The sequence below is a fragment of the Oryctolagus cuniculus genome, chromosome 4 (genome assembly GCF_964237555.1).
Source record: "Oryctolagus cuniculus chromosome 4, mOryCun1.1, whole genome shotgun sequence".
NCBI lineage: Eukaryota > Metazoa > Chordata > Mammalia > Lagomorpha > Leporidae > Oryctolagus > Oryctolagus cuniculus.
In genome coordinates, this window is record NC_091435.1 from 151,088,266 (window position 1) to 151,103,629 (window position 15,364).

The 15,364-nt window shown below is 50.8% G+C and overlaps 1 protein-coding gene across 2 annotated transcripts in view; it reads right to left on the reverse strand.

Moving 5' to 3' along the window:
* COLQ (collagen like tail subunit of asymmetric acetylcholinesterase) overlaps positions 1 to 15,364 on the reverse strand; it is a 62,941-nt gene that overhangs the window by 13,131 nt on the left and 34,446 nt on the right. For both annotated transcript variants that reach the window (XM_008266031.4, XM_008266032.4), the window contains exons 4-11: positions 14,173 to 14,217; positions 13,818 to 13,844; positions 12,225 to 12,296; positions 9,367 to 9,429; positions 8,909 to 8,935; positions 8,237 to 8,281; positions 8,039 to 8,074; positions 4,052 to 4,132 (exon numbers count right to left, since the gene is read on the reverse strand). In XM_008266031.4, the coding sequence (XP_008264253.2) occupies positions 4,052 to 4,132; positions 8,039 to 8,074; positions 8,237 to 8,281; positions 8,909 to 8,935; positions 9,367 to 9,429; positions 12,225 to 12,296; positions 13,818 to 13,844; positions 14,173 to 14,217 (396 nt within the window). The remainder of the gene's footprint in view (positions 1 to 4,051; positions 4,133 to 8,038; positions 8,075 to 8,236; positions 8,282 to 8,908; positions 8,936 to 9,366; positions 9,430 to 12,224; positions 12,297 to 13,817; positions 13,845 to 14,172; positions 14,218 to 15,364) is intronic.

Below are 15,364 nucleotides of genomic sequence, written 5' to 3' on the forward strand. Positions count from 1 at the left end.
AGATTGGGACTTTCCATCTGCTAGTTCACTCCCCAAATGTCTGCAACGGCCAGGCCTGGGCCAAGCCAAAGCCAAGAGCCAGGACCTCCACCTGGGGTGCTCAGGTAGGTGGCAGGTGCCAAGTTCTTGGGCCATCACTGCTGCCTCCTAAGGTGCACATTAGCAGGAGGTTGGCTCAGAAGTGGAGGCGGGACTCGCATATGGGATGTGGGTGTGCCACGCAGCGGCGTGTGCCAACTGACGGTTTCCCCGATAAAGTCAATAGCTACTTCCCCAGGCTGCCCAAAGGCAAGCCCTGACGTGTGAGTTGATGATCCGAAGATGGGGCCTCAGGAGACACTGGCCTCAGCTCTCTGAGTCCTCAGCCCAGGCTGGCTTAGCTGAGGAGGGGGTTTTGGAGGAGGACGCCATTGACCTGGCCCTCAGTTTCCCCAGGGATAATCTGAGGTGATCGGACTAGGTGATCTTTAAAATCCTGGCTCAGAAATTCTAATCCAAAACCCCTTCTGCATTTCTGACTCATGGCTTCAGGTTGATCTACAGTAACCTCAGAAACTTGCAGCACACTGGCCCAACACACCTGGTTCATCCTTATGCAAGACTCACACGGGAGGAAGTTGTTTTATATGAACAGAAAACACTGTGCAAGGCCTCCAAGGCCAACAACCCAATACTTGCAAAACCCCAAGGATCTGGAGCTCCCCAGGTCCTTCCAACATCTCGTCTGCTTTCCATGTCAGAGCGCCTCGGTTCGACCCCTGGGAGGTGGCAGGGGACTGGTTAGGTACCTGGTCCCTGCCACCCACGTGGGTGACTAGGATAGTTTCAGGTTCCTGGCTTTGACCTGGCCAGCCCTGGCTGTTGCAAGCATTTGCAAACTCCCAGCAGATAGGATCCCCATCTGTATGTCTGTTTCTCTCTCTCTCCCTTGCAAATAATTTTAAAGCAAAGAAATAGCCTTACTGACTTTGGCTCTCACCAGGGAAAGATAAATACTGTCAGGAGCTAACAGACAGAACCCCGAGCCTAAAATATTCTGTATGGAAACTATCAGTGGTGAGAAAATGATCCAAAGATTACTACCTTTTTTTTTTCTGAGTCTGGTATTTAGGTGTCATCGTGAAGCAATGACTGTGCCACCCAGTGGAACATTCTGAAAACTGACTGGAACAATGTGCCTTCGGTCACTGCACAGCTACACCAGCCAGACTGGAGCCTGCCTCACTTCGCCATTTAGTTGGAAAAGACCAGAGTTAGATCCTGAGAGCTTTCGTGGTTCTGAACCCTGACTGCACGTTAGAGTCATGGAGCAGCTTCTGGAAGCAACAAGTCCTTGCTGCAGGCCGGTGATAGCCCAGCCTGTGACAGTGAGACCAGGCCCTGGGGACGAACCGCCAGCGGCAAACTTGGAGCAGGGGCCACTGGGCCCAGAGCAGGGAGTCTGCACTTAGTCAGTGCCCGGGGATTCTGGGGCAAGCTCAGGTTTGAGAACAGCAGATTTAGAACACGGGAATTACTGAAAGATGGAAAAAGCTTTGCAGCCAGAGACCCTCCCCTCCCGGCAGCACAACTAATCTGGGTGGGCCTCTCTTGTCCAGGTAATGCACTGCCTACCCATTTAGTAAAATATGATGTCAATATTTAAAAATGTTCACAGGCCGGCGCTGCGGCTCACTAGGCTAATCCTCCACCTTGCGGCGCCGGCACACCAGGTTCTAGTCCCAGTCGGGGCGCCGTATTCTGTCCCGGTTACCCCTCTTCCAGGCCAGCTCTCTGCTGTGGCCAGGGAGTGCAGTGGAGGATGGCCCAAGTACTTTTGCCCTGCACCCCATGGGAGACCAGGATAAGTACCTGGCTCCTGCCTTCGGATTAGCGCGGTGCACCGGCCACAGCGGCCATTGGAGGGTGAACCAATGGCAAAGGAAGACCTTTCTCTCTGTCTCTCTCTCTCACTGTCCACTCTGCCTGTCAAAATAAATAAATAAATAAATAAAATACATAAAAATGTTCACAGGCCTGGCGCTGTGGCATAGCAGATAAAGCCGCTACCTGCAGTGCCAGCATCCCATATGGGTACCAGTTCGAGTCCTGGCTGCTCCACTTCCGATCCAGCTCTCTGCTATGGCCTGGGAAAGTGGTGGAGGATGGCCCAAGTCCTTGGGCCCCTGCACCCATATGGGAGACCCAGAGGACGATCCTGGCTTCATTCAGCACAGCTCTGGCTGTTGTGGCCATCTGGGGAATGAACCAGTGGATGGAAGACCTCTCTCTCTGCCTCTCTGTAACTCTGCCTTTCAAATAAGTAAATAATCTTTTTTTAAAAAAGTTCACAATGCTTAATTAATATCTACAATAGCAAGCAAAAGCGTGCACATTGTGGTTTTTAAGTTAAAAATGTAAGATGCAAGAACAAGATGTTGCTGGATACAGAACCAACAGGGATGATGCTGGGTGTCAGGTTTTTTTTTTTTTTTTTTTTTTTTTTTTAACAAAAGAAAAATAAGTCTGACTCTATTGCAGTAAAATTCTAATTTTCTATATGACTATACAGATTTGTCAGTTACAGGAGCATTTGCATTGAAATGAGTTAGACTCATACAGAATAAATGTTATCTCCTAGGAACTGTCACTTTGGAAAACAGTTTTAATTCTTTTAGGCAATGAAGGTGAGACTTAGTGCAACAATTTTGATAACTGAAAATCCAGTAACCTAGAAAGGATTAGATCATGGCCTAGAAATGCATGCTTCCTCCTATACTATTTATTTTATTTTATATTTTTACTTGCATGCATTTCATAAATACAACATTAGGAACATAGCATTTCTTCCCACCATACCTGCCCTCCCACTCTGCTACCCCTCTTCTTCTTCCCTCTCCTGTCCCTGTCTTGTTCTGTTTACCAAGATCTATCTTCATTTAACTTTTTATCAGATTATTAGCTCTATTCTAGATAAAGAGTTTAGCACTTTGTTTGAGAGAGAGAAAAAGAAAAAGAAGAAAAGAGAAAAACAATGAAGAGGAAAAGAAACCTGTTCTTCAACAGTCCAGACAAGGGCTGTTCAAAGTTGTTGCATCTCAAAAGTAATTTCGCTTTTTTTCTTTTCTTCCTACCTTTCCCACTCTTTCCTTTTAGAAAATTAATTATCTTTAAAGAAGAACCTAAGGATGATACCTCTTTTGCGAGCTCTTAGACATCACTATAACTTAAGAGACATAAGAATATCCTCCACTTAATACACTAAAAGGAAATGATTGGGTGGCAGGTCGTTGGTGATCTCCTCTCCCTGTTTTTCTGAATTTCCCAAGTTTCTTGTGATAATTGGATATTACATTTGTAATGGGAAGAGAGGCAAAAAGCCAACAAACTGGATGGAATCTAAATGTTCTCATCACAAAGATGTGATAAGTATTGGAGGTGATACCTACATTAATTAGCCTGGTTTTATCATTCCACCATGTATACTTGTATCAAAACACCGCATGTACCCCATACCTATATAAAATTATAACTTGTCTGCTAAAAATAAAATAAAACATTAAAAAATATTTTATATGCAGAATATTTCTCTTCCAACACTAAAAAGCAAGTACAAATTATACCACCTGCTTTCTGAAGCCCCATTCCCTCACATGGCTCAACAGGACCCTGGAAACCCTCCATAAGCTAATAAAAAGGGCCACATAGAAACTGCGGGCTGAGTTGGGGAAAATCCACCCAAGAGTTGAGACCCAGAGTCCCCTTGGCAGCATGGAAATAGTGGGGCTGTTCAGCGGGGACAGGCAGGCTGTCTGTGTTCAGTGACTGCCTCGGGCTTCCAGCCCCTGTCTGCTAAGACAGACTTAGCTTCTGGTCTCGGGCACAGCTTGGGCCTCCTACTCCATCCACCTCAGTCTGTAGACAGCCCCGGAGAAGCCGAGTGGTTCAGCTCAGAGAACCCCGGAGCCTGGGGTGACAGAACATCTTGGGTTGACCCCCACCTGCCCACTCTCCGTGTATCCCCAGGCCAGGAGGTTGACCCCAGGGGCGCGATAAGCCCCAGCATCCTTACCTGCTTGCCTCGTTTTCCTGGTCTTCCCGTGGGTCCTCGGTGTCCCGCTATCCCAGGCTCACCCTTTGGACCCATTTCACCCTGGAAAGAAGAAAGAGAACCAAGGGGAGGATTGGGACATATGCTGTGGGTGCAGGTGCGGGTCTACACAATCAGTGTCCACCACGACACTCTTCCCAATGTCTCCAAATTTCCTGGTGGCTGTTTGGGTGAGAAACGAGATCGTGTCAAAGGCAGACACATCTTTCAAGGCAGAGGAAGAAGGAAAAAGGCTAGCCCTGGGTGAATTATCTGACATGGAAGAGAGACAGCCACAGGGCAGAGCAAGGTTGGGGGCCAGATGGGAAAGATAACTCATCACGCAATGCGTTCAAGTGGGAAGCTTGTGCGCTTGTGCGCTTTGGTCACACGGGTGCCTGTGACGTCACAAGCTGTCCAGAAGAGGGCTTTGTCTTTTAGTTGAGATTTTTATCCTGTGCTTTGTTATGTGTTGGTTTAGACACAAGTTCAAATCCAAGTGTCTCCCACGAGGATCACACCTTGCCAAACTGCAGGGGACACAGATTTGAGTCCTGGCTCATGTCCATTTGATATATAAGGCATTTTTTTTCTTAATGGGGAGAGATGTCTGAAACATATGTTGAAATGTTCCCTATGATTATCATAAATGGTGTAGAAAACAATGCAAACAGTATTTTTAGCAGAAAAGCCTTATGTTGAACCACCAGAACCAAACGCACCAAGTGCAGAATTTCATTGTTCAAGGACAATCTTTGCAAAAGCCTATTTTTCCATCTTAGTTCCTCTCCCCCGTCATGTTCTTCTAGGATTTCAGTCCCAACTACTGTTTGTTTGGGCCATGAACCCACAAAACACACCATTCCTATCCACAGCAACCCCTCTACAGCCCAAATGCACACCCAGAAGCTAAGTGTAGCGGCAGCAACCATGAGTTTCTGTTGGTCAGCAGCCAAAGGAGAGTACACAGCCAGGTACCTTTCTCTGTGCAGGGCACAGGCGGTGCGGCAGTGGAAGTCCCAGAGAACGCCAGTACCGTCCCCAGTAAGAACCACGCAGAAAGCTCTCGAACAATCTGTCAGCTCAGCCAACGTAACGGGTATGACCTGACCCAAGCCACCGATGTCTTGCCTCACCAAGAATCATCTTAACTACTATTTCTTTCCAACCCAGTGTCCTTGAGCACTGGAGGCAGTGAGGGTGTGGGAGAGGGATGGGTCTGGGTGGCCACGAGAGGTGCCCACCCCACCACTTCACCTCGGCTGCTGAGGGGTTTGCCCGAGAGGAATCAACAGTTCAGCTTTTGAAAGAGGCAGGAGGGAGCGCAGCCCTTCTCTTCAGCAACTGGAGGCAGCCAGTAAGCTGTTGATGTGACTGCTCTCCGGAGACCTAATTACGGTTATCAATCAGCTCTGTCTAAAGGCAGCCTGCCACGACAGGGGGAGAAGTCTTTGGGGGCCAAGTCTAGGCGGCACACAGAGGCCAGAGCACAGGTCTGACTTAAGTTGACAGAAATGCATTGTTCTTTGATGCTCAACATTGCACTGAGTGAAAACCTCGCCGAAAGGTTCTTCATCGAATTATTCTTTCCCCTTTAATGCTTCCTTTGATTTGTTTATAGGATGATTTGAGTTTTAAAAACCCAATACCCATTAAGGATATCAGGAACAGAGTTTCTGATACCTTAAGGCAGTAAGAAATCATAATAAATTGATGCATGGTGATTGGCAGTATTTAATCACACTCTATCAACTGGATAAGGGCAGATAAAAATTGTTTGCCTCAGTTAGGAAAGTAAAACTTGAAAGCATTGGGGACGGTGGTGTGGCATAGCGGGTAAAGCTGCTGCCTGCAGTGCCAGCATCCCATATGGGCGCTGGTTCCAGACCCGGCTGCTCCACTTTGGGTCTAGCTCTTTGCTATGGCCTAGGAAAGCAGTGGAAGATGGCCCAAGTCCTTGGGCCCCTGCACCCACATGGGAGACCAGAAAAAGCTCTTGGCTTCAGATCCGAACAGCTCCAGCCGTTGCGGTCAATTGGGGAGTAAACCAGCGGATGGAAGACCTCTCTCTCTCTCTCTCTCTGTGCCTCTTCTCTCTCTGTGTAGCTCTGACTTTCAAATAAATAAATAATAAAAGAAAAAAAAAAGAAAAAAGAAAGCATGCCATTTTTCAAGTTTTGAAGAGCATTAGGGTCTGAGATCCAGATTACAAGAATAATTTGCGCTGGCAATTCCTTACGGGAGAAGAACTCACACTACGGTGCTGGCTTAGGAGCTGTTCTGATTGGTCATTTATGCCTTTCTGACTCTTGATCCTGACAGCTCAGCTCACCCCATTCCCACCCTTTTGTCCCCAGGAAATGTTTCCAAAAATCTGTCAGTCACTTGCTACCTTCACAATTTTTGTCATATCTGCATATCACTCTATTAACAAATATTTGTTAAGTTACCTGAAACTGGCTCCTTAATTTTTTTTTTTAATTTGGAAGGGAGAAAGAGAGAGATTGTCCACTCTCTGGTTCACTCCCAAATGCCTGCAACAGGCAGGGCTGGGCCAGGCTGAATTCAGGAGCCTGGAATTCTATCCTCGTCTCCCACAAGGCGGGAAGGGGCCCAAGGTCGTGAGCCATCACCTGCGGCCTCCCAGGGTGCACACTAGTAGGAAGCTGGATGAAAGGCAGAGCCAGGACTCCAGCTGAGGATGTGGGATGCAGGTGTCCCGAACAGCAGCTTAACCCCTCTGCCAACGACGGCCTCACACTCCTTTCCTTATGATGCCTTGGCCTAAGCAAGAGAGCCACGAAGTAGATTACTGCTTACATTAGAAGTTTGACTATAAGAGTGTTTGCTGTCATCCAGCTCAAATAATTCTGTGACCCATCCCTGAAGAAGGACTGGGTTAAGAGTTCAGGCTGGGGTGGGCATTTGGAACAGCAGCAAAGTCACTGCTTAGCGGTGCCCACATCCCGCATTCATACCTGGTTCGAGTCCCGACTCCTCCACCTGCTGACACACAACCTGGGAGGCAGCAGTGCTGACTCCAGTACGTGTGTCCCTACCACCCATGGGGGAGACCTGGATGAAGTCCCAGCTCCTGGCTGCAGCCTGGCCCAGTCCTGGTTGCCGTGTGCCATGTGGGGAAAGAACCAGCAGATAGAAGATCTCTCTGCGTCTTTCTTTCTCTCTCTCTCTCTCTCTCTCTCTCTCTTTTGACAGGCAGAGTTAGACAGTGAGAGAGAGAGAGAGAGAGAGAGAGAGAGAGAGAGAAAGGTCTACCTTTTTCCATTGGTTCACCCCACAAGTGGCCGCTACGGCCAGGAATGCTGCGCCGATCCAAAGCCAGGACCCAGGTGCTTCCCCCGGTCTCCCATGCGGGTGCAGGGCCAAGCACTTGGGCCATCTTCCACTGCCTTCCTGGGCCAAAGCAGAGAGCTGGACTGGAAGAGGAGCAACCGGGATAGAATCCAGTGCCCCGACCAGGACTAGAACCCTGGGGTGCCAGCGCCGCAGGCGGAGGATTAGCCTAGTGAGCCGCAGCGCCAGCCTGCGTTCTTCTCTTTAACTGTCCACTTTTCAAACAAAATGAAAATGAATCTAAGAAGAGCGAGCTTAGGCAACAGTGACTGCACAGAAAAAAAAGGCCTGTGGGCTGAGTGTGGCCCTGACCACTGTCGCTCAGCTCTGAGTCTCTCGCCTCGAGCTGCCTGCCTCTGAACACTACTGTAGCCTCTATGAGCCGGGAAAGGCAAAGAAGGGCCTCTCACCACCCAGACAGGGTGTCCGTTCCCTCCCTTGGAACTACAGGAGGGCTCGGATGCTTCTGCCGGTATGGAGGGCTACATGCTCCCGCCTCCAACCAGAACTTTCCACAGCCAAACCCACCTGCCCTGCCTCAGGAACCAAGAAGCCAACCCCAGGGGTCCTGACTTTTTATACCCAGCTCTACTTTCACTACTTCTAGGCGCTTACCTTCTGCCCCAACATTCCCGGGAATCCTGGGGAGCCCTGTGAAGAGGGAAAACAAACACCGTGACAGGCTCTGAAACACCAGTTGCAAGGGCTGCGGACAGGCCTGGGGGCCATCTTCAAGATGGAGGTGGAGGAGAGGTGGTAGTGGGCGGGGCCGCTGCCTCCCTGTGGTTTGTCTTTTCAATGGAAGGGCCGTACCTTTTCTCCTTTGGGGCCCAGGTCACCCCTTTCGCCTCTGGATCCCTAGAAGGAAACACAAGAGAGGTCAATGAGTTAATTGCATGGGGCGGGCGGGGTGGGTGGGGAACAGAGCATTTCAAGTGGAAAAGCTTCCTAAACCAACGCTTTGTTTGACAGGAAGAGAGAGGCTCAGAGACGTCGGTAACTTGCCCAGGAAAGGGATGCTTTGTGATCTGCCTTTGCTTTGGGACCCAAATACCTCTTGCACTAAGCAGAGACAAATCAGAAATCTGGGGCCCAGCTTGTCCCAGGTTCTTGCTGGCTTCGGTTGTGTGTGCATGAGAAATGAGATGTTTGGAAGCTTGGTCTAAAGACATGTGTTTGCCATCTTTCTCCAGCCCCCCCCCCCCTTTAGAACTGTGTTCATCTTCTACCTACGCCAGCTCCATCTGCTCATCCCACGTCAGGGCCTGCACTGCCACTGGGAGCTCCTCTCCCCCCGCCCCCTGCCCTGTTTCAGGAGGCCCCCACTTCTCTCTCAGCCCACTGACAAATGACAGGGGGCGTAGCCAGGACGACCCCAGATGTTGCTGACTGAAGAGAGACCTGGGCCCAACCTCTGCTCAACACTGACCCCAGAGTCCACAGCCCAGGCCAGGCTGGGAAACACAACCAGACACAAGCACCAACCTTTTCCCCTCTGGATCCAGGGTAGCCCTAAAAGAAAGGAGAAGGTGCAATTACAACGCGCCCTGAAGGCCTCTGGCTTCGGTGCAGGAGTGGAAGGACTCCCTGGAGGTGGTGACAAAGTGTGTCTCCACAAGTCTTAGTGGAGTTGCATCAGCAGCCACAAAGATGCCCCAGAGGGCTGGTCTACACTAGACCCAAACACAGCACTGCTTGTCTCCTCCCCACGAAGACCTGGACAAAGGTTTCCATCTGCTCCGTTGTCCAGAGACTCAAGCTTCGCTGCCCAGGAGAGCAGCAAGAGCCGCGTCCCTGGACATGACGTCCCCCAAAGGCCAGGAAAGGCAAGCATCCTGGCACCGAGCTCTCCCGTGTCTGGGAGGTTCCCCAGCCCCGGAGGGCAGCCCCTGCTCCAGAGCCTCAGTGAGACCGGGACCTGCCCATCTGTACTGCACACTGACCTTGGAGCCCATTGGTCCTCTTGACCCTGGCAAGCCCATCATCCCCAGGTCACCTTTTTCACCCTGTGAGGGTCAGAGGAAGGACAAAAATGACCCAAGTGACAACATCTCTTAGAGAAACCAAAGCAGGAGAGCTTGAGCAAGATTGGGATGGAACTGGGGACGTCAGAGCTGGTGTGTGGATCTGAGGTCCCCAAGTGCCCCCCTCCTGAGGGTCCCCCAAGCTCCACACTCCACAGTGCATTCTGATATTTGAGATTAAATATAAAGGGACAATCCCCAAAGTGCAGCAGATCATCAAACTAAATACTAAGCTGGACATGGTGACACTTAATCTTTTCTGAGAAAACACGGGAGGGTACTGGTTCCTCAGAAGACAAGGTAGCAACACAAAAAACTACAACTGCTTTACTGTTTGCACAGGGTGGTCTTGCAGATACTCCACGAACTCTCACCCCAGCTCTGCAGCCAAGAAGGTGAACATCCCCTCTGGGTGTCAACCGGGGAAGCAGGGGACTAGGCTTAGGGGCAGGCTCTGCTGTCCCTCAGAACGGTCTGTAGTTGGGACTTCCGGCACCCTCTGTACTAAAAAAATCTATTCACCAGGGCTCACAAGCAGCAATACCAGGTGAGCAACATACTTTTAAAATTTAAAACTTTCTAGAGGGCTGGTGCTGTGGTAAAGCCATCAATCAGCTGTGGTGCTGGGATCCTATATGGGTGCAGGTTTGAGTCCTGGTTACTCCACCTCCCATCCAGTTCCCTGCTAATGTGCCTGGGAAAACAGCAGAGGATGGCCCAAGTACTTGGGCGTCTGCACCCGTGTGGGAGACCTGGAAGAAGCTCCTGCTCCTGGCTTTGGACTGGCCCAACTCTGGCCATTGCAGCCACTTGGGGAGTTAACCAGCAGATGGAAACTCTCTCTCTCTCTTTTTAAATATTTATTTTATTCATCTGAAAGAATTACAGAGAGAGGCAGAGACAGAGAGGCCAGGAGCCAGGAGCTTCTTCCAGGTTTCCCATGTGATTAAAGGAGCCCATCTTCTACTGCTTTCCCAGGCCACAGCAGAGAGCTGGATAGGAAGTGGAGCAGCTGGGACTCGAACAGGCACCCATATGGGATGCCACCACTGCAGGTCTGGGCTTTAATCCGCTGCACCACAGCGCTGACCCCTGGAAGATCTTTGTCTCTCCCTCTCTGTGCCTCTACCTTTCCTACCTTTCAAGTAAATAAATCTTTGTCAAAAAAAACTTTTTAGAAATCACATTACAAGTAAAACTAAGCGGGTAAAGTATATTTTAATGATATTTTATTTATCCATTCAATTATCTATTTGATCTAATTATTTCAGCATGTAATCAACATAACAATGATTAATGATGGATTTTATATTACTTCTTATATTAAGTACTTGAAATATTAGGCATATGAAATACTTGATATTTCAAGCACCTCTGAACTCAGATGCTAAGTCTGCATCCAAAATAATTGACCTGTATTTAGATTCCTTAAAATTTATAATTGAAAAAGTAGGTTCATACAGTTTGTTGCAAACACAAACACTGTCACATAATTGAACTGAGTAAATGTTATTCTCTAATTAATTTATTTGGGCGGCAGAGTGACAGAGAGACAGACACAGAGAGTTCCCATTTCTGAATCACTCTCCAAATGTCTGCAATTTTTAGGCCTGGACCAGGCCAAAGCCAGGGGCCAGAACTCAGTCCAGGTCTTCAACATGAGAGGCAGGGACCCAGCTACTTGGGCCCTCACCTCCCGTCTCCAGGGTCTGTATTAGCAGGAAGCTGGAGTCAGGAGCCAGAGCTGGGCACTGAACCCAAGCACTCTGATGAGTGATGCGGGTGCCTGAAACCAATGCTTAATTGTTAAGCCAAACACCGCCCCCATATAGTAGATTTTTAAAAGAAATATCCTTGGAGCATAAGAGAATTAAAAATAACATTAAAAAAAAGATTCACTAATTTGAAAGTTACAGAGAGAGGGAGAGAGAGAGAGAATCTTCCATCTGTTGGTTCATTCCCCAAATGGCTGCAATGGCTGGAGCTGGGCTAGGCCAAAGCCAGGAGCCAGGAGCTTCTTCCAGGTCTCCCAGGTGGCTGCAGGGGCCCAAGCACTTGGGCCATCTTCTACTGCTTTCCCAGGTGCATTAGAGGGAGCTGGACTGGAAGTGAAGCAGGTGGGACTCGAACCACCGCCCACATGGGATGCCACCATCGCTGGCAGCAGTTTTATCTCCTACGCCACAACATGGGCCCCTGGAAACACCATTTCTATCATAATCCATCCAGTAAGGGAATGAGCAGGTGGTGAGATCCACCTGCCCCCAACCCCGCAGGAGGAGTGTCTGGGTCAGGGGCTCTGCTCCCTGGAGGAGGTGACCACCGAAGAGGAGAATGTAAGCAGAGGAGGGACGTGGATGTGTCTGCTTTCATGTCCTGTCTGAGGAAGGCCAGCCTCTGGTGACCTCTGTGTGAGACTGCAGAACTCCATCCTTCCGGCCAACCCACACTCGCGCCGCCGGAGCAGCCTGACCGGCGAGAGCTGCCCATGCCCCAGTTCCCTCTCGGGTCATCTCAGGAAAACCAGGGACTACGGTGCTGGTTCTCAGGACAGAGGAGGACGAGGGCTCCCATTTCTCCTCCCACAGCACGGGAGCCGTTACACTGACCAAGGCCTTGGCAGCCAGGTGAAGGAGGAAGTGTCTGGGGACCTGTGTGCAGCCCCTCTGTCTTCCTCTTGGCAAAGTGCCCCCTTGCCTATGTGCCAGGGGCCAGGGCAGCTGCCATCACCCGTCTTGTTCTGACACCACATGAGCCCAAGAACGCACCACACTTACCCTGGGTCCTTCAGGGCCTGGCCAGCCAACGGGCCCAGGCATGCCGGGAACACCTGGGGGGCCGGGTCTACCCTTCAAAGACCAAGAGCAGAAGTCAGGACAATGGGGCATGTTCCCCCCTTCCAAGAGTGGGATTTCCCTCTGGGTCCTCCAGGACCGGCCCCCAGGACCCCCCTTCCAAGTCCCCAAAGACTGCTGGCCTAAAAAGTGGGGTCCCTTAGCTATAAGGGACAGCCCTTGACATCATATTGTATCACCCAACAAGATTTTATTCTACACTCAAGAAATGGAAAGAGACAGGAGGGGGGAATCTAAGCTTCTTGGTTTTTCAATCTCTATCCCTGCACCCAGTCTCCCATAGGCCCCAGCACTCCAGGGGATTCTCCCCAAGGCTGTGCTTTGGAAAGAGACAGGATTATTTTGGGCGGGAGCAGCAGATGCTGTCTTAAGGTCTCTATCACCTGCTCAGAGTGCCCACCCCAGGTGGCTACCCTGCCCGCTGCTAGAAATTCTTTCCTGCAAGTTGCAAATATACAGTTTGCCCTGGGGCAGCTGCAATTGTTCAGTCATTTATGTACCTCCCCTTCCTGGGGCCCACAGCCCAGCTCTCTTAGCTCACTTAGTTATTGCTACACCCATGCTGACACTCCCTAGGGATCAGGCGGCCGAGCGAGGCTGGGCTTAACCTGACACTGAAGCCCTGCTTGGCTCCTCCTGACTCTGCTTCTCAATTTATTAACTTGCACATGATACATGCCATTTCTACCTCCGCTTCTAGGGACCCCAACCTAAGCCAGGGACTATGCAAGACAGAAGGGGAGCAGGAGCTAGGAGCCCGATGTGACCTTTCTACCCACTGGCTCACTTTACTTATTTTTTTTAAAGATTTGTTTATTTATTTGAACAGCAGAGCAAAAGAAAGATGGGCCAGGTTGGGGTAGAGAAATTTCCCACCTGCTGGTACTCTCCAAATGGCTTGCAAGAGCCAGGTCTGGGCCAGGCCAAAGTCAGGAGCCAGGACCTCCATCCTGGTCTCCCCCATTAGTGAAGAGGCCCAAGCACTTGGGTCATTTTCAGCTGCCTCCCCTGGCGCATCAGCAGCACGATGGATTGGAAGTGGAGCAGCCAGTACCCAAACTAGCACTCAAGATGTGAGATGCCCGCATCACAAGAGGTGGCTTAAGCCACTGCACCCCCATGCTGGCCCCTCACTGGCTAATTTGGTAGCTGCAGATGTGGAGGGCTCGGAGTGCAAGTGCTGGCTGAGACACTGTTTTCTGCTCTTGCCGTCCACATCGGTGGTAGACATCACCAATCAACCTTTATCCTTGTTAGGTCCAAGCAGAGATCGCCCCATAATTCGTTCCAGCTCAGCACCTTAGACAGCGGCTGGGGTGGGGCTGAGATGTCACTTCTGCCTTGGAGCTGTAACTCTGCCAAGCAAGCATCAGTTCAGGGCTCCGGCACCGGGTGCTGGGTGTCGGCGGCCACAGAAGCACACTGCGGTCCCCACCCCAGGAGCGCATGCACTCACTCACTCCCATGCGGGCCACAGGTGCCCATGTGGCGCCGGCAGAACAGCACGGACCATACCTTTCTTCCTGGTCGGCCAAGTTCCCCCTGTGGATGGAGAAGACAGGTGAGCCGAAACTGCTCGGGCAGAGAAGTGAAGAAGCAGAGGTTTTGGTAGGGCCAGTGATCGTGCACAGCCCATGGCTTTGACTCTTGGCTTCTCAGAGCCCCCACGCCACGTCCGTGGCCAAATTCAAACACACCGTGGAACTCTCACGCACAGCAGCTGGGCAGCCACGACGGTGCCCGTTCTCATGCACGAAGGCAGAATTAGCACACGTTTTGAAACCGCAACCAGAAAACTCTCGGTGTCACCCCCAGAAAACAGGCTGCAATTACCAAGGAGAGGAGGGTTGAAGGAGAGAGTGGCCCATACCTTCTCTCCCTTTGGTCCTGTCTTGCCGGGAATCCCAGGTGGGCCCTACACAATCAAGATAAGAAGCAAAGAAAGAATACATCAAACCGAGGCAGGGCTGGTGGCGAGGGAGGCACGTGGTGCACTGGGCTCCTGCCCCAGCAGCCTTGTTGAAGCTCCCATGGGAGATCCTCATGCCCCTGACCCCCCACCCCCCCAGTTCAGCTTTCTCTGAGCCGCGTCTCCAGTGCTTCCGTAGCAGCAGTGCTTACACGTTCACTGTCTGATTTTATTTTTCTCCCTGCAATGCTTTGGCTGCTGGAAGCGTCCTGAGTACTTGGTGAGAGCAACTGAAGAATCCTGTTTGCTGAAAGCAAGACGTGCGTCACCCCCTCTCCTATCTTCTTGGCTGCTTCCAGCTCGGGGCTCCAGAACCCATTGCACCAAAGCTTTGTGCACCACCAGCCATGCCACTGTCTTCTGCGCACACGTCTGGGGAATACTCGGTCCATAACTAGTTTCCTAATTCCCCGGAACAGTGGAGACAAAACCCATTAAAATCCCCCAGGCTCCCACTGCAGAGTGTAGAGCCCATGTGACCGTGAAACATGGTTTCTCCGAGCCCCATGCTCTCCAGCCCCACCCTAGCCAATGGTTCCCAAACTACCAGCACACTACAATCCCAAAGCCCAGGCCACACCCCAGGCCAAGTGAAAAACCACCTGAGGGGGAGGGACAGAGCCTCTGCAAAGCTCCCAGGGGATCCTAAGTGTAGACATTTGGAAGTCAGCATCTTTGATTTCTCCACCTTCTGCTTTGGGAAGGGAGAGGGAGAGCGTTTGTTCGTTCTATTTTCCTAAACCTCAGGTTCTTCCATTTTTTGAGCCAGCAGGACTGTTTCACAAGGCTGCTACACTACAGCCCGGCACTTCTCCAACTCTAACGTGCGGGTGATTCACTATTCACGGGGATGGGAGGGGCTTGCTCAAGTGCAGGTTCCGATTGGACGGTGGGTGGGAGTCAACATTCTCCATTTCTCACCAGCTCCCATTTGATGTCAGGGCAGCTGGTCCACAGGTCTCACTGTGAAAGGCATAGGTTCACACTGCTCTACGGGAACAGGTGGCTGTACAAACCCCGAGCTGGGCGACGCAGCCTCCAGGTGATTCAAATGGGATTGCATGAAGTTTGAGGTGGGCAGGTGTGACAGAAG